Raw genomic sequence first — 22,699 nt, forward strand, 5'->3', positions numbered from 1 at the left:
CCCCCCCCCCCGCCGACCAGAGAATGATTGGGCCTCCCTCCTCCCTGTACCCCTCCCCCCCGCCCCCCACCAGAGAACGATCAGGCCTCCCTCTCTCCCCCCCCCCCCCCACCAGAGATACATCTGACCCACCTCCCTGCCCCCCCCACTAGAGAATGATCAGGCCTCCGTCCTTCCGCTCCCCACATCAGAGAATGATCTGGCCCGCCTCCCCCCATGCCTCCTCCACCCCCCCCCCCCCACCGCAACCGATCTGAGTCAGAGAGCCATTGCAAGTTCTGAACTTACCTCTTCAGAAGCTACAGCGCCTGAAACAGACCTTTGTCGAGCAGATCTGTTTCGCGCCGAATTTGAACGGACGAACGCGATGGTAAAAGGGGGAAATGCTGGTAAAATTGGGCGGGCAGCCTATTAATTCAATTTAAATGCATGCAAATGCATTTTAATTGCCGTTGCGCCCGTTTCGGGCGCAGTTCAGATTGCGGCCATCTTCGGGCGTTGGTGAAGTGGGCATCTGCATGGACACGGATGCGGATCGCGCTAATCGCCCAACTTTACCAAGTTTTCACGCCCAAAAACGGGTGCGGCGCAATAGTAAAATTGGGCCCTGTTTGTTAATATTGGCTAAGACAAAGATAGGTTCAATTGAGATGCCTGTTAAAGTTGAAGAGTGGTTAACATTCACCATCTATGCTTATATAAGATGAAAGCTGATGGCCCCTTCACAACTGTACCTTTATCTTGAAAAAATGCCTTTAGGACAGCAAGAGTAAGCAGAAATCATCTTGCATTTTAGAAGAATATAACTTTTTGATGTCCAAAGGAATACTTTGTAACAAAAACTCTGTGAATATGCCAAAAAGGATGGGAACAAGCAATTGTATGCACACACACATATTTCCATTTTGCACACATTCATTTACACACACATTCATGTATACTCGCAAATTCATATACTCATGCAAATATTCAATAACTCACACACAAATACATATTTTTAATGTTACTACTGTATTTTTCAGACAATAAAATTCTTTATAATGCACTCATGTTTTTCAGAGAGAGGCCTGTGAAAATCTCCTCTCAAAAAACGCATTTGCAGATTGCAAATCCCGCTTAAATACTGAACATTACATACAGGCCTGCATGCAGGACATGTGCACCTGTAGCAAAGTCTTCGACTCATTCTGCCTGTGCAGCACAGCCTCTGAATATTCCAGGCAATGCTCTCATGCTGGAGGAAAACCAGAAAATTGGAGAACAGAGACATTTTGCCGTAAGTATCACGTTGTTGTTCATTGTGGCAAAAAAGGGAGGTGAAATATTAAAAAGTTATGAGGAAGAATGCATCTGTAACAGAAAACCAAGCAAGCAAAAATAGTATAAATAGTTTCATGAATTCTGTAAATCTGGTATCCCAGCAGGGAATCTTGTTCAGTGGGAGAGCAGGTTTGAGGTTCTGGGCTATCTCTGATCTATGGGTTCTCATCCCCACTGCGGGTATGAAATTAGCTTTTAACTTTGTTTTAACTTTGTTTATGGAGGTAGAAGAGTTTGCAACAGTTTTAAATAAGGAATGCCTCATTTTTAACTAGCTCACAGCACCCGGTTGTGCATGCAACTTCAGTCCTAATTTCCAATCTGTCACTTATATATATATATAATTTGACCATCGAACCTTTAATTAGTTCCTGCATCAGGTGTTGTGCCAAAGAAATCTTTGGCAATTTTAAGCTAAACGTATGGACACTAAAATGCTCAAAGGATATTTTCTATATCTCTAAACCACAGCAAAGGACCGTGTATCTCCAGATTAGTTACATACTAGATTAAAGTTCTGACTGCTGTGCTTGATGTAGTCCGAGACACCTGCTACAGATATGACCCACCATAAATGAAGTTTTAGTGAACACTGTTTATTCTCGCTGCAAAATTGGCATTTTTAAAAGACCATTGAAGGAAATGTTAGTTTTTGCATTTTTATTTCTGTATTAAATGAGAAAAATATTCTCTCTAGATTTACACACCCAGCAGGTTATTGGAAGAAATAAAAACATAAAATACTGGAAAAAGTCAACAGGTGTGACTGTATCTGTGGAAAGAGAAATAGTTAATGTTTTGAATCTGCTGTTAATTGTGTTACTCTCTCCACAAATGCTGCCACACCCGCTGACTTTATCCAGCATTTTCTGTTTTTATTTCAGATTTCCAGCATCTGCAGTAATTTGCTTTATTTTAGATTATTGGTAGATTCTAGCTTCTTAAAGATATATTTATTTCACGGGTATTATGTCAGAGTATATATCTATTTGACCATCTAACCATATTATGTGTGCTATTTTACAGCAAAGAAATGCCCTTCAACTATGATCTACAAGGAAAGTGGCTCTCCCTGCATGAATAGCTGTTCCCACCTTGACACAAGTAGCTTGTGTGAGGAGCACTATATGGATGGCTGCTTCTGCCCACCAGGTAAGCAATTGTGTCATACTTTCTTCAAATACCTGTAACTCACTTGCCTCCTTCCATCACAAAGAATCCTGCAGCAGAATCAGAATCTGCTCTGTTATTGAATGGTAATGTCAGTAATGGAAAAAAGGAATACTCAAATCTACAGCCCAGATAATTGATTTGATGGTTTGCTTTATAAATCTTTTCATGGATGAAGGACAAATCATCTTTGCACATGTATAAACTATCCACCCTTGGCAGTCCTGTGTGCCAAATACAGGAAAAAATGGTGGACCTAATTTTATTATTGAATTTTCAGCTGATCAACTTCTGACACTGAATGTCCAAATTGGCTCACACTTAGATGCCTTACTTAATACTTATGACATTTAAGGAGTTATCATTTGTAACCACCATTACATGGAGCACTAAGAGCTTAGATATTGAGGAGATCTAACCTAGATCATTGTCTGGTGATGGCTTGTAGCTTCTGCCAACAAATTGTTTTGTGTGAACTTGAGTGTTAACCACTTACGTGTTGATCCAAGTATCATAGAAATATTATAAGTGTAATTATTTCTCTACAAGCAATAATTCATTTTGCCCCACCTATAATTCTGATCCATTATGCCTCATCCTAAAGTCTATGACTTTACATTTATCGACATTACACTGCATGATGCGAACGTACAAATAAGGAGCAGGAGTAGGGCACTCAATCTGTCAAGCCTGCTCCTGATGTGAAGATGCCGGCGTTGGACTGGGGTAAACACAGTAAGAAGTCTCAGAATACCAGGTTAAAGTCCAACAGGTTTATTTGGTAGCACAACCCACAAGGTTTCAGAGTGCTGCCCCTTCATTAGGTGAGTCACCTGGTGAAGGAGCAGCACTCTGAAAGCTTGTGCTACCAAATAAACCTGTTGGACTTTAACCTGGTGTTGTGAGACTTCTTACTAAGCCTGCTCCGCCATAGGATGATTGTTGATCTGATTGTAACTTCAACCCCACAGGGGCAATTCTCCCAAAAAAAGCTAAGTGCCCAATGGCCGGGGATACGGAACCCTATGGAGAGGCCAGCATCAGTGCGCTGAGCGGGCCACTGCGCATGAACCGATCTGTCAGTGGGGAGATCAGCGCATGCGCACTGGCCCCCACCAATCGCTGGCCTCCTCATCGCCAGACTTTCGATCGCTTCCCCAACACCCCAGATTGCCAGCCTCAGAGACCCCCCCAACCCCTGCCCAGCCCGACCTCCCCCCTCATGGCCAGTCTGACCTCCCCCTCCCTCCCCATGTCCAGCCTGAGCCCCCACCGCCCTGTCCAGCCAATCCTCCCCCACTATGGCCAGCCCGACACCCCCCATGTCCAGCCCAACCCCCCCATGTCCAGCCCCGATTGCCCCCCCATGTCCAACCTGACCCACCCTCCCCATGTCCCGCCCTGATCACCCTCCTCCTTTCCAACTCCACCAACCCCTAATGCAGAGTGCGCAGCAGGTTTCTCCCTCCCTGCAACCACCACTGATCACACTGGCACTGCCCAGCGCCAGGGTGCCTGGTGGGCAGTGGGCAGGTTGGCACAGCCCAAGGGGCATCACCTCTCCCCCCGACCTACCGGGGGGCCTCAATGGCTTCTGTCTCCACCAGTGGGGTGATCATGCCTGGTCCTCGTTGATGGGGACCAGTTTTAATGTCCACTGGTGAAAGCTCTCCCAACGGAGTGGATACCATCACGGGCTCGCTACTGATATTGAAATGTAAATTTCCATATGGTAATCAGCCTCTCGCTGATTTCCGCGGTGAGGCTGATTATTTTTTAAAAAATAGCCTGGGACAGTCGCGATCGGCTGGATGCCAGTCACGAATCCCGCTACATGCTCCCTGCTGATATCTCCTAGCTTGCTGCATTACACGAGTAGCGCTGCGGGGCCGGGAGAATCATCCCCCATAGTCTTGCCTCTCCAAAAACCTTTCATCTGTTTCTATCTATCAAGCCCTGTGTTAAAAATATTCAAAGATTCTGCTTCCTGCCCTTTGTGGAAGAGAATTCCAGAGACTCACAACCCTCAGAGAAAAAAATTCTCCTCACCGCTGTCTTAAATGAATGACGCCTAAACTGTGAGTCCTAGTCCTGTCAAGGCTCCTCAGGATCTTAAAGGTTTTAATCAAGTCATCTCTTACTCTTCTAAACTCTAGTGGATATAAATCTAACCCCTCCAACCTTTCCTGTTAAGACAACCCAACCATCCCATGGCAGTAAACCTTTTCTGAACTACTTTAATGTATTTACATATTTTCTTAAATAAAGAGACCAATAATGGACACAATACTCGAGTTGTGGTCTTGTCAATGCCCTGTACAACTGAAGCATAGCCTCTCTACTTTTGTAATCAATTCTCCTCACAATAAATGATAACCTTCTATTAGCTTTGCTGTACCTGTATACTAGCCGTTTGTGATTCATGCAATATGACACCCAGATCACTCTGCACCTCAGAGCTCTGCAATCTCTCACCATTTAAATAATAAGCTTTTAAAAAAAAAATTGCCCTGCCAAAATTGACAATTTGTCAGATTGTTGCCCACTCACTTAACCTATCTATGTACCTTTGTAGGCTCTTTACATCCTCTTCACAATTTACTTTTCTACTTATCATCAGCAACTTTAACAAGCACACCTTCAGTCCCTCCATCCAAATCATTTATGTAAATTGCAAATAGTTGAGGCCTGAACATTGAGCCTTGTAGCACATCATTTCATTCATATCCTACCAAGCAGAAAAGATCAATTTATGCCAATTCTGTTTCCTGTTAGCTAGCCAATATATCACCTCCCCCACCCCCACCCGACACAAACCATGTCTGTCTGCCACTGTAATGTTCCATGTTAGGGTTGTGGGTTTTAAACAAAAAGAAAATATGGGGTTTATACATGTAGATTCAAAATAACATACAACAGTTTTATTGAAAGAGATGTTCTCTGCACAGAACAGAAAATGAAACTAAGATAGAAGCCTGTGAAACATTCCAATGACCTCATGATCATGTCATGTGGCCTGCAACCAATTAAACATGTAACATACCTCCCCTTTTACTTACGCGGTAATGGCAACAAATTACTATGATGTTATGCATAGGATCAATAATAATATTCTGGACACAGTATTGTGCACTGTTAATCATTATACACAGTCAACAAGAAAGTAAATCAGGAGGATGCTTATTCCACATTGGTTATATACAACATTCTGGAATTTGGCTATGCTTGACCCATGAAGTATGATTTGGAACTTTGGTGAACACTTCTCTATTGGAACTAATTCTGCATCATTCTCACATGGTATAATAGCAAAGACACAATCATCAGGCAACTGAGATTCAACTAAGTCTTCCATAGTAGTATTCACAACACTAGGGACTAAAGAAGTTGTTACTTCTGGACCTGATTTGAGAAATTGATGACAACAATTGTCAGCTTGGCATTACCAAACTAATTCATCTTTGAGTTGAACTGTGTAAGAAATTGGACCTGTTTTTGATAAAACTATGGCTGGCACTTATTCCTCACGCATGGCACATTTATGAGCTAACACTCAATCTCCTTGTGGAAATGAGCATTGTTTTGCCCTCACTTTTTGTCTAGGAACTTGAAATTGTTATTGGCACTCTATTATGAGATTCCTGGAAGTAATAACAAATCAAATGTAGTTATCAACTTTCTCTTTAAGAGCAGGTGAACATTAGATAGTCACGTGACTAGTGTTTCTATACAATGCCGAAATGCTATTCACACATGTTCACAAATCTTGCTCTTCTGAAGCTTTTTTAAAAATGTTCCAAGGATTGTACAAATCTTTCAGCTAAACCATTGGTTGATGGATGATAAGGTACAGATTTTAGATGCTGAATACCATTTACTTTGAGATAATCTTCAAACTCTTGTGAAGTAAACTGTGAACCATTATTGCGAACACTTTACCAAATCTTTCAAAAATGTCATCAAGTTGTGTGAATCTATCTTAGAATCCTAGACTCCCTACAGCACAGAAAGGGGCCATTTGGCCCATCGAGTCTGCACCGACTACAATCCCACCCAAGCCCTATCCCCATATCCCCACATATTTACCCACTAATCCCTCTAACCTACGCATCCCAGGACACTAAAGGCAATTTTAGCATGGCCAATCAACCTAACCCGCACATCTTTGGACTGTGGGAGGAAACCGGAGCACCCAGAGGAAACCCACGCAGACACGAGGAGAATGTACAAACTCCACACAGACAGTGACCCAAGCCGGGAATCGAACCCAGATCCCTGGAGCTGTGAAGCAGCAGTGCTAACCACTGTGCTACCATGCTGCCCCGTTGTTAAATGGTTTTTTCAGTTCTGTGGATCTCATGACAACAACTTTGAGTGTGTATCAATTATGGCTAAGAACATGTCAAACAGACCAACAACATCTACATTCAATCATTGCTGTGGCATTTTAGGCCATTCCCAAGGGTGTAAAGGAAACAACAGTGGTGTATTTCTTGTTCGTGAACAAGATTGACACTGTCCCAGTTTTTCTTCAATCTGAACATTCACACCCGGCCACCAAAAATAACTACATGCTAATTCCTTCATCCGGTCTATTTCAGGACATCCTGCATGTAGTTATTCAAGAACTTTTCCACATAAACGAGGAGAAATGATCACTTGAATTCACCACAATAGACACTCACCTTGGACGGTCAACCCAAACTTTCTTGACACGTATGGTTTCAAATCAGAATGCGTATGATGCATTCCAGCTTGGAGCCTTTCAATACCATATCCATTACCTTCCCCATTATGGGATAATTTCTGGTATGACTCTGAACTTGCAAAACTGTCACAAATGATCTACTAGCGAAAAATAAAGAATATTAGCAAAACTAATTGGTGGCATCTGCTCAGTAAGTAAAGGTAGGCATGATAATGCATCAACGTTAGCATGGCACTCTTATTAATGATACTTTATATTGTTGGAATGTGCAGGCAAGATCAGTAACCATCTTTGCAATCAACCAGCAGCTAACGATGGTGTGGCTTTTTATGGCTCAAAAATAGTAATTATGGGTCGATGATCAGTTAATAATGTGAAATGATAACCATAGAAGTAATGATGAAAGTTTGGTAAGCCAAAAAGTATACTCATTGCTTCTTTTTCTAGCTGAGCAAAGTTAGATTCAGCACTAGTCAGAGTACACAAAGCAAAAGCTATTGGTTGTTTTTCTCCCAAAGGCATAATATGTGTTTGGGAGAAAAACACATATTATGCCTTTATAATATGGCCTCTATTCCATAAGGTCCAGCATCACAAGCAAGCAGAAATGTGAGTTTCAGATTAAAATGAACCAATACTTCAGACTTCTGCAAAGCATCTTTGACATCCTTGTATGCTTTCTCACATTCTGTTGTTCAGTCCCATCATTGTTTCAATGGCTTCAATAATGTAACTAAGATAGGGACAAATTTGCCATAATTACTAATCTTAGAAAATACCTCAAATGCATCATATTTATGGTGCTTCAAAAATAGCTTCCATCTTTTTAGGTGCTTTATGTAAACCTAAATACTGGACGGATGTCTGGAAAAGTCATACTTTTCTTTCATGCTTGAAGACGTTCCAATGTTGCTTCTAAATTACTCAAGTGCTCTTGTTCACTGGACCTTGTCATTAGAATATAATCTAGGGAACGTACACCAGAGAGACCACTTAAAATCTGATCCATCGATCTTTGGAATAGGGCTAGTGTGGATATTATTCCAAAAGACAATCTTTAATAATGAAAAAGACCTTCATGAGTAACATGTTAAGCATTTTTTGAGATTCAATGGCTACATTTATCTGTAAATATGCTTATGAAAGATCCATCTTGCTGAATATCTGCCCATCTGATAATCCAGCAAACAAATTAAAAAAGTAGATATTAATCAGTACACAACACAGGATTTATGGTTGTCCTGAAGGGGCATGGAAGGCAGAGATAATTTCAATAATAGCTCAGCATTTAAAATTGTCAGCAACACAGTCTAAAGAATTGGAATTGGCTAGAATTCAATTACAAGAAGAATTGAAACAACTAGAAAAAGAATGAAGACATCTTGAATCGCAATTAATAATAAAAGATAGAGAGAGGAAAAAGAAAGAGTAACTGGCAGAATAAAAAGAAAAAGAAAGAATAGTCCTGGTGGAACAGAAGGTAAGAGAGAGAAAGAAAAGGGAAGAAGAGAGAAAATTAGAATTTCAGTAACTGGAAAGAAAATTTCAACTTGAAATGCTAAAAGTGCAAAAGGGTAAAACTGAGAGAATGGCAGTAAAAATGGCAGATGATTTTGAATTGGTTCAGAAATCAATTGGGTTTCGATAGCATTTCATCAAATTGTGATGGAGATCCAGAACAAACAAAGATATTAATAAACTACATTGGAACAGAAAGATATCCTTTTATTTTCACTATGAGATTGTCCAGTTTATTTCCTCAAGAGAAGAATACAAAAGAGGGCTTTTTAACAATTTCAGAGTTGAGGGCTGTGTCATAATTGAAAATCCACTAGTGCAGGCCGAGAATACAGGAAAAGAAGAAAATCATAACCTAAAGCTAAAAATTGAAGACTCTAGAAATAATTTTGACAGAAGGTGGAGTTGGACTACCTGATAGAGGAAGTAAGGCTAGTTAACAAGAAAGAGGTTAGGGATAAAGCGACCCTTCTGGGTGACCCTGAATACACACGTGTGAAACTGAGAAAGCGTGCAAAAGGGACAGGTTCTCTCTGACAAAACCTGTGAGCAAAGAAAGTTAAAAAGCAAATTTAAGTGGTTTGTGTCGGTATGCATTCAGGGCAAAGTTTTAGCTTCCAGATTCTACCCAGCTCTCTAAGGACATCATCAGGACTAATTTATAATCATGACCATTAAATCATGCTCGGGCTTCGAATTAAAGCAGCATCAACACCAGAAGGAGGCCTCTGTAAAGAAAGAGGAAGCAGCTGAACACCAGCAGCATGTTGAGAAAAGCAGTAAGACAGAACATGATTGCAAATACTTTTATCACAACTTTGATGAAAGAAGGATGGGAACATTCAATGTTGGAAGAGTAAGACTAAACTAGCTTATACTGCTGTTATGTTTGCATACTTAGATGTAATAAGATGTATGTGTTTTATAGAGTACTAATATTGTGAAAACTGGAAGTTTTGAAAAATGAAGTCATCCCTTTGTATTATTGGTTCATGTTTTTAAGAGGTGTGATGATACAGTGCCTTTAAGAAATATATTTCTATCTTTTAAGAGGTATGTTTAGAATTCAGATCTGTTTTGCAGGGTGCCAATTTGTCTAGAAAAATCTTTAAATTGGTAGTTGGGAGTACAGGAAAAGTGCTCATTTTAGACCTAGAGGGCCCGATTTTACCATCATGTTGCACCCGTTTTCATGCGCGAAAACTTGGTAAAGCCGGGCATGAAACGAGTAGCGCGATCCACGCCTGCCTCCGTCCCGGTTCCCCCTTTACCAAGGCCCAAAAATGGATGCGATCAGGACCGTGCCCAAAACGGGCGCGACAACCATTTGAATGCATTTGCATGCATTTAAATTGACTTAACAGGCTGCAGTACCCCCCCTTACCACTGCATTCGCCAATCCGGAATCGGTGCGAAACAGACATGCTCCATAAAAGTCCGATTCGGGCACTCCATCAGTGAGGGTCAGTGAGGAGGTAAGTGCCTAGCATCCGACGACTCTCTGCTGTTTACGGGTGTCCTTTCATTGTGGCCATTTTCGTTCTTGGGTCGGTGGCAGCTCTGCGAATGTGTGGGGGGTGGGGCATTGCTCAGCAGGGTCTCCGATATCTGACTTGCAGCACGGATCCGGGCCTCAGCACTGACCTCGGGTCTTGTGTTGCTGCTGGGTCCCAGTGCACTCAAGCACTCTTCCAGCTGAAGGATGTGCACAAAGCCCTTGCAAATTGCACTACTGCATCTTTTAAATTTTCAAGGAGCTGTGATTTTGGGGAGCATGTGGCTGGGAGAATTGGGGGGATTGTGATTTTGGGGAGCATGTGACGGGGGTAATTGGGGGTATGGACAGTGACCATTGATGGGCTAGGGGCAAGCAGCGTTCTTTAACCTGTACATGTTTTCCTCTCCATCTCCAACCACCACCACCACCTCCCCCCCCCCCCCCCCCCCCCCCCCCCCCCACCACCCGCCCCGTTCCCCACCTTCAGAGTGACGAGATGGCTTTTGCATTGCAACCAATCGATCTTACTGTTCTTTTGGTTGCTGCTGGAGCTGAGGAGGAGGAGCTTGAGGAAGAATCGTGGGTACAGGAGGCCTGGGCCTTATCACTTGCAGGAGTAGAGGGAGATGCCACCAGAGGCAGGAGGTGTCCGCCATTCACCCAGAGGGAGAAGGAGAAGGAGGGAGCAGAGACCTCGGCAATTCCGTGCCTGAGTGTCATTTGAACAAATGTTGGACACCATGTGCCGCCGACGTCTCCGCCTCCGAAAGGAGACAGTGCAACACCTGAGCAACCTGTTGCTGGACCTGGCACCTAGAATTAGGGGGCGGGAGGGGGAGGCACCCACTCTCGGTGGCTGTCAAATTGACGACCGCTCTGAACTTTTATGCGACTGGCTCCTTCCAGACCCCTAGTGGAGATGTATGTGGCATTTCCCAGTCAACTGTGCACACCTGTGTCAAGCAGGTCACAGAAGCCCTGTATGCCCAGGCTGGGCAGTACATCAAATTTAACCTGGACCAGGCTTAAAAGGAAGCCCGGGCTGCAGGGTTCACAGCCATTGTGGGGATGCCTAATGTACAGGGGGCCAGGAGGAGGAGGATGAAGAAGAGGAAGAACATACCTTGGAACACCACCCAGGCACTGGAGGGCTGGCAGCTCAAATGAGGGTGACATGGCTGCAGTCGACATTTCCATGACACTCTCTTCATTCCTCTGCCCCTGAGATGCCCCGGTGTCAGGAAGGGGGGAGTCAGAAGGTATAGCCACAGCCACAGTCTCCTGGCTGGAAGAGCCTGGCATTGGTTTGAGTCCTTCCACCTCCTTTGGGGTTCCTGTGGGCCCCTGGGTCACTCCATGGGACGGTGGTGCCTCTGCAGTGAGCTCCAGAAGCTCCAGCGCCACCTGGCCTGCCAGTCCTGGAGGACCACCTGCGTTCTATCCATGGTGGTCGAGCCCTCTGTGATAGCCACCTGAGTTGGGGGGGGCCACCTGTCAATGGTCGCAGTAAATGCTCTCTGAGATTGGGCCACACTCTGCAGCCCCTCAGCCATGACCCTCTGCGACTGGGCCACGTTCTCAAGGGCTACTGCCGTAGCCCGTTTGTCTCAGTGATGTCCCGCTGAGTCTCCTGCAAGTTCTCGAGCCTCTCAGCCATGGGCCGCAGAATCTTGAGAAGCCTGTTCAATCCCTCAGCTATGGCCCTCTGGGACTCTGCTGTGGCCTGCTATGACTCGGCCATCGCTTGGAGCCTGCCACTCATGGTGAGGATCCCCTGCCCCAGGCTTTCCACTGCAGACGCCACCCTTGCAGTGTTGGCCTGGGATCCGCGCAGGACAGGCAATAGCTGGTCTGCCTGAAAGCATTGGGACCCCTCCCAACAGCCTCACAGGTGGTCCAGTGTGGCTGTCAGCCCCTCCTACATCCCCTGGCTCAGTTGCTGCATCTCCAGCAGCTGAGGGAGAAGTGATCTCAGAGGCCCAGCATGTAGCCTGGGGCCAGCTGAGCCCTTGCCTCCAGCAGGCCCCCGCATTCCAGAGGCTTCGGACGCTCCTCCACCTGATGTACATTATCAGATGTGTTGAGCTCAACAGAGAGTGACCCAGAAACCTCACCACTAACTGGACCACCGATGTGTCAGTGTCTGAGATGGTGAGTTGTGAGGTGGAAGCTGATGCCAAAACAGTGCCACCCTTGGAGGTCCCTTTACCCATATCCTCCGAGGACTCGTCCGAGCTGTCCTGAACAGGATGGACAGGAGCTGCAGCAGGGGCCTGTAGTCCAGAAGGCCCCGGGGCATCCGGTTCTGACCCTGCAACACAGGACACAAGGTTAGGTGCAAAGGAGGGAGAGGAATCCGGGATGCAAAACCCATGATTCCAGTTTCTCCATTGAATGTAGAATAAAGCACAAATAAAATTACATCACAGGAATAGGCCCTTCGGCCCTCCAAGCCTGTAGCGACCAGGCTGCCCTTCTGATTTGTAACCCCCTACCCTTCTGGGGACCATATGTCTCTATTCCCGTCCCATTCACGTAGCTGTAAAGGTCACTCTCGTATCTATCTTAAAGGTCACTCTCGTATCTACCTCTGCAACCTCCTCCGACAGCAAGTTCTAGGAACCCACTACACTCTGTGCAAATAAACATGCCTCATACATCTCCTTTAAACCTTGCCCCTCGCACCCAAAATTCATGCCCCCGAGAAGTTGCCTCAAAGTGAGTGGAGGATTGACAGGTGCTCATGTCTTGACGGCAGCCCGACCATGCTGTCGCTGACAGCCCGCGTCTCCCCTTCTCTGGAGAGCTCCAGCGTCCGCTCCTCAAAGGGGGTGAGGACCTGGGGGTCTGGCTCACCACCCCGTTTTCGCCCTCTCATGGGTGTTATGGTCGGTCTTCTACATGAAAGAAATGATGGCGTGACTTCTGCAGAGTATCAGGTGGTGGCCCTTAGAGGGAAAACACAGTGGGGCTCATTGGGGGGGATAGGAAGGAGGTACTTGGGGGTTAGGAGCTGGAAGCATGCAGGATGCTTGGGAATGGAGGATCTGGGGGAAATTTGGGGGAACGATGCAAGATGAGGTTCAGCACTCACACTTGCTGCACGGATGAGGTCATTGACCTTTTTCCGGCACTGCTTCCCAGTTTGGGGGGGGGAGCAATGCCCTGGCACTGACCAAGGCGGCGACTACCTCCCAGACCGCATTTCCATCAGCCCCCCTTGGTCTGCGTCCTCCTGGGGGGAAGCGTGTGTCCCGCCTTGCCTCTGCAGCATCCAGTAGCCTCCCACGTCGCCCTCAGAAAATCGGGGGGTATGGGAAGGGGGGGGGGGGGGGGGTGCTGGTCATGCGCACATTGTCCTGTACTGCCTGCCTGTCCATTCTTGTGTTTTAATGGAGCTGCCCCTTGTTAGGGCAGATCAGCTGCAGGCAGTTTGGCAGAACATTCCAGCAAGTTCCATGCAGTTTGCTTGTTAGCATTGAGGGGAAGGCAAGTGAGCACTTGCAGGTGTGCTGATGGGAAGGAGGGTGGTAGTGGATCAGTGCCTCAATCATTGGGGACAGGGGAGAGAGAGGGAGGTGTCACACAGCCATCGGAGGTCAGAGGAGATGGGGGCCTTGTGCAGGAGGGTCCAGGGTGAGGGGAATCACTCTGCCTGAGATCAGTAGGGGGGAAAGGGGGTCCGCTGCCACTCTGCCTGAGATCGGTGGAGGGGAAGGGGGGTATGCTGCCATTCTGCCTGAGAGCAGTGGAGGGGAAGGGGGGATGTGCCACCATCCTGCCTGAGATCAGTGGGGGCGGAGGGGGGGGGGGAGTGGGGTCCACTGCCATTCTGTCTGAGATCAGTCGGCAGAAGGGGGTTCCGCTGCCATTCTGCCTGAGATCCGTGGGGGGGGGGGGGGGGGGGGCCGGGGAGGGGAGGGGGGGGGGGGGGGGAGGGGGGTGCGCTGTCACTCTGCCTGAGATCGGTGGAGGGAAGGGGGGCCCATCTGGGTGGCATGGGGTGGGAGGATAAGGCAGTCCGTAATGTTGGGGAGGTGAGGCAATGTCTGTGGGGGCCAGGGGGGAGGCATTATCTGGCCTGGGAGGGATGTGGCAGGGGAGCAGCATTCTATCATTTTTTTTCTGCACATGTGCAGTGGGAGGCTCCGATCGGAGCTGCAGGGTTTTGGACGCATTAAGCCCCGTCTACTGGCTTGTGGAGCGTGATTCGGAATCGCTGATATTTTTGCAGGCTGAGTGAGCATGAAGCACCTGAGAACGAGTCTAAAAATCGGACCTGAAACATTCCCAGTTTCAAGTCCGCCCAGCACTTATAGAATCAAAATGGGGCCCCGAGTGTTTATTTTAGGCAGGATTAATGTGTTTGTGTTTTCTTGGGTCTTCCCTTTGGTTTCAGTGTAGAGTTTTGGTTAGGTTTATTGACAGGGACAGATTCATGTGGTTAATGGAAGGAGTTAAGCTTGCATTTTTCATTTAAAAAAAATACTAACAGTTACTGTTTGAGCTGCCAGAAGAAACAGGTGTCTCTCTCTCTCAAGAGATGTTGGTATACCTGTATACCTGTGTTTTTCGAACTAATTTTAAAGGAGGTTAAGTCTATAAGGGAGATTTTGGCTGATTGGAACTTATAGAGATAGGTTGGCAGTTCTTGTATCTTTTCATGTTTAAGTATTATTCAGTTGTTAAAGATTAAGCTGATTCAGTTGTCACAATTAAACTGTGTTGTTAAATAGAGTTTGTTTTGATAAAAGCTTCCCAGTAGAATCATGCCTGGAATGAAACATCCTCACATTAATGCCAAAATAGAAAATTATTGGGGTCTAGTCTGGATTCACAATATACCTTGGGGTTTCTGATCTGGTACCCTGACACCAATGACCAAAAACATAACTGGACCTGCCAAATAAAAACTGTGACTACAAGAATAGGTCAGAGGCTGGGAATTCTGCAGTGAGTGACTCACCACCTGACTTCACCATCTACAAAGCGTAAATCAGAAGTGTGATGGAATACTCGCCCCTTTCTTGGATGAGTGCAGCTACAATAACACTTAAGAAGCTTGACACCATCTGGGACAAAAAGCCTGCTTGATCAGTACCCCATCCACTTGCTTACATATCTACTCTCTCCACCACTGGCTCACAGTGAACACAGTGTATAAAATCTACAAGATGCACTGCTACAACTTGGCAAGCCTCCTTCAACACCATGCAAACACCCTGACCTCTACCACGAAGAGGAACATGGACACCAGGTGCAAGGTAACATCTTAATCTGAAAATTCTCTTCCAAGCCACATACCATCTTGACTTGGAACTATGTTGCCATTCCTTCATCATTACTGGGTCAAAATCCTGGAATTCTCTCCCCAACAATACTGTGGGTGTAGGTACACCTATACAGCACGTGGACTGCAGCAGTTCAAGTAGGAGGCTATTCATCAGCTTCTTAAAGACAATTAGGGATGGGCAATAATTACTGGCCTTGTTAGCAATATTCAAATTCCATGAACATAACAGAAACAGAACATATAAAGGGTGTTTGTGTGAGTTGGTGGTAAGATATATTTTAGGTAAAGTGTAAAGGGAGCTCTAACCTGAATGTAACCTATCCTCTATATTCAATCATGGAGGAGGTATCAAAGTGTTCCATTGCTCAACACCTTGATATGCATAAAAGACCCATAAAGCTTTTCAATTATCTTCCCTCCCATAGAAAGTAACTAGAAGTACTGTGGAATAATTATATTCATGCTTTATATTTTTCAGGAATGGTGCTTGATGATTATTCTGGGACTGAGTGCATTAGTGTGAAGGAGTGCAAATGTGCAATGAATGGCAAACGTTACAATCCAGGCGCTCTGATTTCAGCAGGATGTGAAGAATGGTACAGTCAACATTAATTCTGCTCCTGCAAAAACTTGTACTTAGCTTTGAATAAATGTACTAAATTGGTATTCCTTACAATTTAAGTGTCTGCAATGGAGGTAAATGGCTGTGCAAAAATCTACCTTGTCCAGGTGTCTGTTCATTCGAGGGGGGAGCACATGTCTCCACTTTTGATGGCATGAAATACACACATCACGGAGACTGCTATTACATTCTCTCCAAGGTAATAATATCTTGTAAATATTTATTTCTGTAACGTGTCAAATAATTTGTAGACAGTAATAATATGCTGCATTGGTGTCTGTTTTTTGTTGGTGCCAAGTCAGATTCATAGTACATTATACATGTATATTATACTAATTGTACTACATTGCTATTTTTGATATATTTCTTATTTCTGTTGTCTCCTGGGTGGCAAGGGTCATGAATGGGGAAGGATTGTCAGAATACTTACTACTAAAACTGTTTAATTAGCTGTTCATGGGGAATTGGGACAAGAGCCTTTTTCATGCCATGAACATACCAACATACCAATTAGGAACAGCAGTAGACTACTTGGCCTCTCAAGCCTACTCCATCATTCAATAAGACCTTGGCTGATCTGATTATAACCTCAAGATCACATTCCCATCTACCCCTCAATAACTTTTCGCTCCCTTGCTTATCAAGGCATCCAGGACAAATCAACCCATATCCGTCTTTTTATTAATCATCTTTCAATAGTTCTGTGGTTAGATCAGCTTTTCAGAGTTTTTTTTGTTTTAAGTGTCTTAGAAAATGTAACAAAATGGTTCAAGTAGCTGCAGAACCCATCATACGATGCCACTGCTAATGAGATATAATTCCTATGCAACTACTAGTGAGGAATTTCAATAAAAGAGTTCCTTAAAACCCTATAGTACAGAACATCCACCATTTGAACTGAACACAGAAGTAGATTAGAGTTGACAGAAAATGATCTCTTCATGACCAATTTTGATATGACAATTTGGCATAAGATGTACGGGCGAATTTTCCATGACAACCGGAGCAGGCGAGGGACGGACTATGGAAAGGTCCGTTGGCATCTGACATGATTTTCCGCTTTCGGGGCGAGCGTGGCCAAAAAATCCTGCCCGTAGTCTACTGAGAGGTATCGTCTAATGCTTCAGATTTTTACAATGCAAAACAATCACAGAAAAAAAGCAGGTCAGGAGCTTGAAATTTACAATCAATTTACTGACATCTAATTGATCGAGTGATAAACAGCCACAATTGCTTACATTTCCACAAAACGTATTTAAGCTAAAGTAAGCTCAGGACACCAGAGAATCCATAGTCTATGCCACAGGAGATACACTAGTGTGTTATTAATTTTCTCAAATGACCTTCACTAATCAATACAGGAGCTGATTTTTTTTCATGTGGAGTAAAGGGCGATGGCCCCACTTGTGTTTGCTAGGATTGAAGCCAGATGAAACTAACTGATGCAGAGTTCAGGATTGAATTCAGAGTCAAATAAAAAAGATATCAGAAAGCAGAACAATATGACAGAACTCAGTAGGCCTTGCTTCAATGGTGTGTATGGTTTTTGATCAGCTCAGGAAGTGGAGCAAGTCGAAGCTGTTTTCTCTCTTCAGCCTAATCAAAGCATCTGCTGTTTCACGGATTCTTGCCAACTTCATCTCCTAAGGAAGGAATTTTTTTCAGGAAAAGAAAACTCTGAAATGTGACCCTTTGTTTGTTGCACTTCTATAGATCACAGGTTTCTAGTTCTTGATCACTATTCAGTGGCTCCTGGTAGAAAGTGCATGTATGTATGTGTCAAGTGAATATAGGATGGACTCAGCTGTTATGTCCTGCCTAAAATGAATAGCCTATCAATTCTCACAGATCCATATGTGTCAGAGGCATTTTGATGCTCATAGCCATATGCTAGAAAGAATTTACTGTTTTTCAGCAGCAGACAAATAATGGGGACAGCATTTGGGGCAGCACGGTGGCACAGTGGTTAGCATTGCTGCCTCACAGTGCCATGGACCCGGGTTCAATTCTGGACTTGGGTGACTGTCTGTCTGTATGGAGCTTGCATGTTCTCGCCCTGTATGCATGGATTCCCTCCAGGTGCTCCGGTTTCCTCCCACAGTCCAAAAATGTGCAGGTTAGGTGTATTGGCCATGCTAAATTGCCCTTTAGTATCAGGAGGATTAGCAGGGTAAATATGTGGAATTACGGAGATAGGGTGGGATTGCTGTCAGTGCAAACTTGATGGGCCGAATGTCCTCTTTCTGCACTGTACAGATTCTCAGATCGGTAATTTCTGTCTGACTTCAGGAGATTCTTGAGGAAAAATATCAAGTTCATCATCATCATGTGTGCTCTACACGAAGGCAGGTCTTTGGCTCATAGTCTTTTCCATGTCTCTCTACCCTGTTCCAGTCTTTTCATTTTTAAAAAATGACCTTCAATTTTCAAGCCATCCAGCATTTATATTCTTTTCCTTCCTATTCCTCTTTTTCCTTGAAATCTTCCCTCTATAATGTATCTTAATAGTCACTTTCCTCTTAAGATGTGCCCGACCCAGACTTTCTGTCTGTTCCAAATTACATTCAGCAAATTTCTGTTTGTTCACTCTCCACAGCATCATATCATTTATTACTTTTTCTGTTCAACTAATCATTTCCATTTTCTTCCAAACCCACAAGTCAAAGCTATGTAACAGATTGGTATCCACTTTCCATCTGGCCCAAGCCTCACATCCATACAAAACAACATTCCAAATCAAACACTTTATAAGTTGTTTTTTCAGTTGCTTATTCAGCTTTCTGATTAGCAACCATCTCTTACTAAATACAGCATTTCTCAGAGTGACCCTTGTTTTTAATTTTTTGTTTCACCTTCCACTTGCTGATATTATGCTTCCTCAATACATTTTTGCACCTGTTCTAGTTCTTTTCCTTCTCTGAATATATGAATATTTCTTGATGATTTTGCGTCACTTTGGTCTTGTCACAGTTCACGTTCATTCCAAAGTTCATGCCTGCTGTTTCTAGTCTATCTACTCGTGTTGCAATCCTTCTTCTGTGCTTGTTCTCAGTGCTTTGTCATCTGTATATCTAACTGATATCATAAAATGTCAACATATCAAACTAAAATTTGAACTTATATAGTCAATTCTATAGAGTTTTTTATGGTCAAGACATCAAGGAAGCCTTAATGTTTAATTGAAATTATTTTACAAATGAGTGTCCAATCCCTGAACTGGTTTTAGAAAGATCAACATAGGAACCAGTTCCCACAGAACCAGAACAGCAGTAGTTGGACACAAAGGCATTAAAAGTATAATTTATATTTGATAAAACAAACCATAAGTTTATTTAGCATTCATATTCAAAGTCTAAAATGTTCAGTTCAATCTTGAAACATTCTAAAGTCACTGTCTGACTGTGTGGTTTATGCTGTTCAGCATTTGGTCATTAATGTTTAAAAGCTATATTTGTAACTTATAGAACTATGTAAGTAAATAGACACATTTTTCCATAGGATTGAATCAAAAAAGGACTGACTATGCTTGTGGCATAGTCACATCAAGCATTGTTTTCCTTTAGTCATTCCTGTTTCTGCATCCCAACTGATGAATAATAACCATCTCATTTTTATCCGTTAACAGGACTGCGATAAGCAACAGTACATATTGCTGGCAGAAATAGTTCCATGTGGAACAGTACCAACAGAAACTTGCTTAAAAACACTGGTGTTAACAACTGATCACAAGCATAATGTAAGTTCCTTAGATATCATGACAAATCTAATTAGTAGCTATCACTACAACCTTTGAGTTTGCCATTCACTTAACCTATCTATGTTATTTGCAGCCTCCTTACATTGTGTTCACAATTTTGTTTCCTACCCATCCTTGTGTCGTCAGCAAATTTAGCAACCATGCCTTCAGTTCCTACAGCCAAGTCAGTTTTATAAATTGTAAATATTTGGGGCCCCAGCACTGATCCCTGTGACACACCACTCATCACATTTTGCCAATCAGTAAAAGATCCATTTACACCAAGTCTCTATTTCCTGTTACCCAGCCAATCTTCAGTCATGCCAGTATGTTACCCTTAATCCATGAGCTTTTATTTTCCATAATAAACTTTGATCTGTGAAGTCTGTGTATATTCATGTCTCTCTAACTTATATGTCTCTGCAGTGTTTTTCCGATAGGCCTCACATACTTTTCAATTTGAAACAGGAGAAGGCAATCCCTTTACCATCTTCTAGCCTAATATAAGTTTAAGTTTATTTATTAGTGTCACAAGTTGACTTACATTAACACTGCAATGAAGTTACTGTGGAAAGTTTATTTATTAGTGTCACAAGTTGACTTACATTAACACTGCAATGAAGTTACTGTGGAAAGTTTATTTATTAGTGTCACAAGTTGACTTACATTAACACTGCAATGAAGTTACTGTGGAAATTCCCTAGTCACCACACTCTGGCGCCAGTTTGAGTACTGCGTTTGTCATTTTCATAAATGACTTGGATGAGGAAGCGGAGGGATGGGTTGGTAAGTTTGCCGACGACACGAAGGTTGGTGGGGTTGTGGATAGTCTGGAGGGATGTCAGAAGTTACAGAGGGACATAGATAGGATGCAAGATTGGGCGGACAAGTGGCAGATGGACTTCAACCCAGATAAATGCGTCGTGGTCCATTTTGGTAGGACAAATGGGATGAAGGAGTACAATATAAAGGGAAAGACTCTTAGTACAGTAGAGGATCAGAAGGACCTTGGGGTCCGGGTCCATAGGACTCTAAAATCGGCCCCGCAGGTGGAGGAGGTGGTTAAGAAGGCGTATGGTGTGCTGGCCTTTATCAATCGAGGGATTGAGTTTAGGAGTCCGGGGATAATGATGCAGCTATATAAGACCCTCGTCAGACCCCACTTGGAGTACTGTGCTCAGTTCTGGTCGCCTCACTATAGGAAGGATGTGGAAAAGATTGAAAGGATGCAGAGGAGATTTACAAGGATGTTGCCTGGATTGAGTGGCATGCCTTATGAGGATAGGCTGAGGGAGCTCAGTCTTTTCTCCTTGGAGAGACGAAGGATGAGAAGAGACCTAATAGAGGTGTATAAGATGTTGAGAGGCATAGATCGGGTGGACTCTCAGAAGCTTTTTCCCAGGGTGGAAATGTCTGCTACGAGAGGACACAGGTTTAAGGTGCTGGGGGGTAGGTACAGGGGAGATGTTAGGGGTAAGTTTTTCACACAGAGGGTGGTGGGCGAGTGGAATCGGCTGCCGTCAGTGGTGGTGGAGGCGAACTCAATAGGGTCTTTTAAGAGACTCCTGGATGAATACATGGAGCTTAATAGGATGGAGGGTTATAGGTAGGTCTAGAAGGTAGGGATGTGTTCGGCAAAACTTGTGGGCCGAAGGGCCTGTTGGTGCTGTAGTTTTTCTATGTTTCTATGTTTCCGCACAGGTAGTGACCCAAGCTGGGAATTGAACCCAGGTCCCTGGCGCTGTGAGACAACAGTGCTAACAAGTATGCCACCATTCTGCCCTATATATATCTCACTCCATTGTAATCTTTCTCAACTCCTTCTCTATTTTATTTATACTTTCCAAGCCAGTGTTCCTCTGATCCTTCTTCTTTTACACTGTCCAACACTTCCCTCACTGAAGGGAAAACTCATTACACTGCCCCATTGTATACACAACATCCCACAATTTTGGCACTCCTTCAATTTTTCTCTCTCCTACAAGCTTCATGCTTCTAAAACCCAATCTTATCATCCTCTAATCATAATTGCCTGTGGCCTGCGATACAAAAGTCTGAGATCACGTACCAACCGACTCAAGAACAGCTTCTTCCCTGCTGCTGTCAGACTTTTGAATGGACTTACCTTGCATTAAGTTGATCTTTCTCTACACCCTAGCTATGACTGTAACACTACATTCTGCACTCTCTTGTTTCCTTCTCTATGAATGGTATGCTTTGTCTGCATAGCGCGCAAGAAGCAATGCTTATCAATGCTTATACATGTGACAATAATAAATCAAACCAAATCAAAATCTCATCTCTCTCATTCTCTTCCACAGTAGTAATTACTTTTTAATATAATTCCCTAATGAAAATGGGTACTTACCTCTGGAATAAAACTACTATATTAGTTCTTCATTTAATCTTAAATGTTTACTGTGCTGCATTCATCTAAGATTATTTGTTTAATTTTCAGATTCTTATTTTTAAAGATGATGGGAATGTTCTTCTTAATGGATTGAAAGTGACATTACCACTAGTGACAGGTAGGAACCAGTCCCTATGCAATTTGTTGCAGGTATTTTGCCACTTTTTTTAAAGGAGGGTTACCAATATTTTAGGGACTCGTGTACATCTGTCAAATAATTCTAGTGAATTTTCAGGATTTATTCATATCACCAAACAGAATCACAGAAGCGTGTTTGTCAAAATATTTGTTGAATAACTATCAGTATTAGTTCTCACATTAAGCTAAAAGAGTCATCGAATTCAACATGTTCTGCTAATAGGCCAATAATAATTGCTTTTACTAATATCTTGACATGTAAATAAGGATTAAAAAGTTGGATTCA

The 22,699-nt window shown here is 43.7% G+C and overlaps 1 protein-coding gene across 1 annotated transcript in view; it reads left to right on the plus strand.

Moving 5' to 3' along the window:
* Positions 1 to 22,699, plus strand: part of LOC144499246 (uncharacterized) — a 163,272-nt gene that overhangs the window by 23,113 nt on the left and 117,460 nt on the right. The window contains exons 6-11 of the mRNA XM_078221363.1: positions 1,060 to 1,276; positions 2,347 to 2,472; positions 15,986 to 16,103; positions 16,190 to 16,328; positions 19,755 to 19,865; positions 22,324 to 22,393. Of these exons, the coding sequence (XP_078077489.1) occupies positions 1,060 to 1,276; positions 2,347 to 2,472; positions 15,986 to 16,103; positions 16,190 to 16,328; positions 19,755 to 19,865; positions 22,324 to 22,393 (781 nt within the window). The remainder of the gene's footprint in view (positions 1 to 1,059; positions 1,277 to 2,346; positions 2,473 to 15,985; positions 16,104 to 16,189; positions 16,329 to 19,754; positions 19,866 to 22,323; positions 22,394 to 22,699) is intronic.

Source organism: Mustelus asterias, chromosome 9, assembly GCF_964213995.1.
Source record: "Mustelus asterias chromosome 9, sMusAst1.hap1.1, whole genome shotgun sequence".
Classification (NCBI taxonomy): Eukaryota; Metazoa; Chordata; class Chondrichthyes; order Carcharhiniformes; family Triakidae; genus Mustelus; species Mustelus asterias.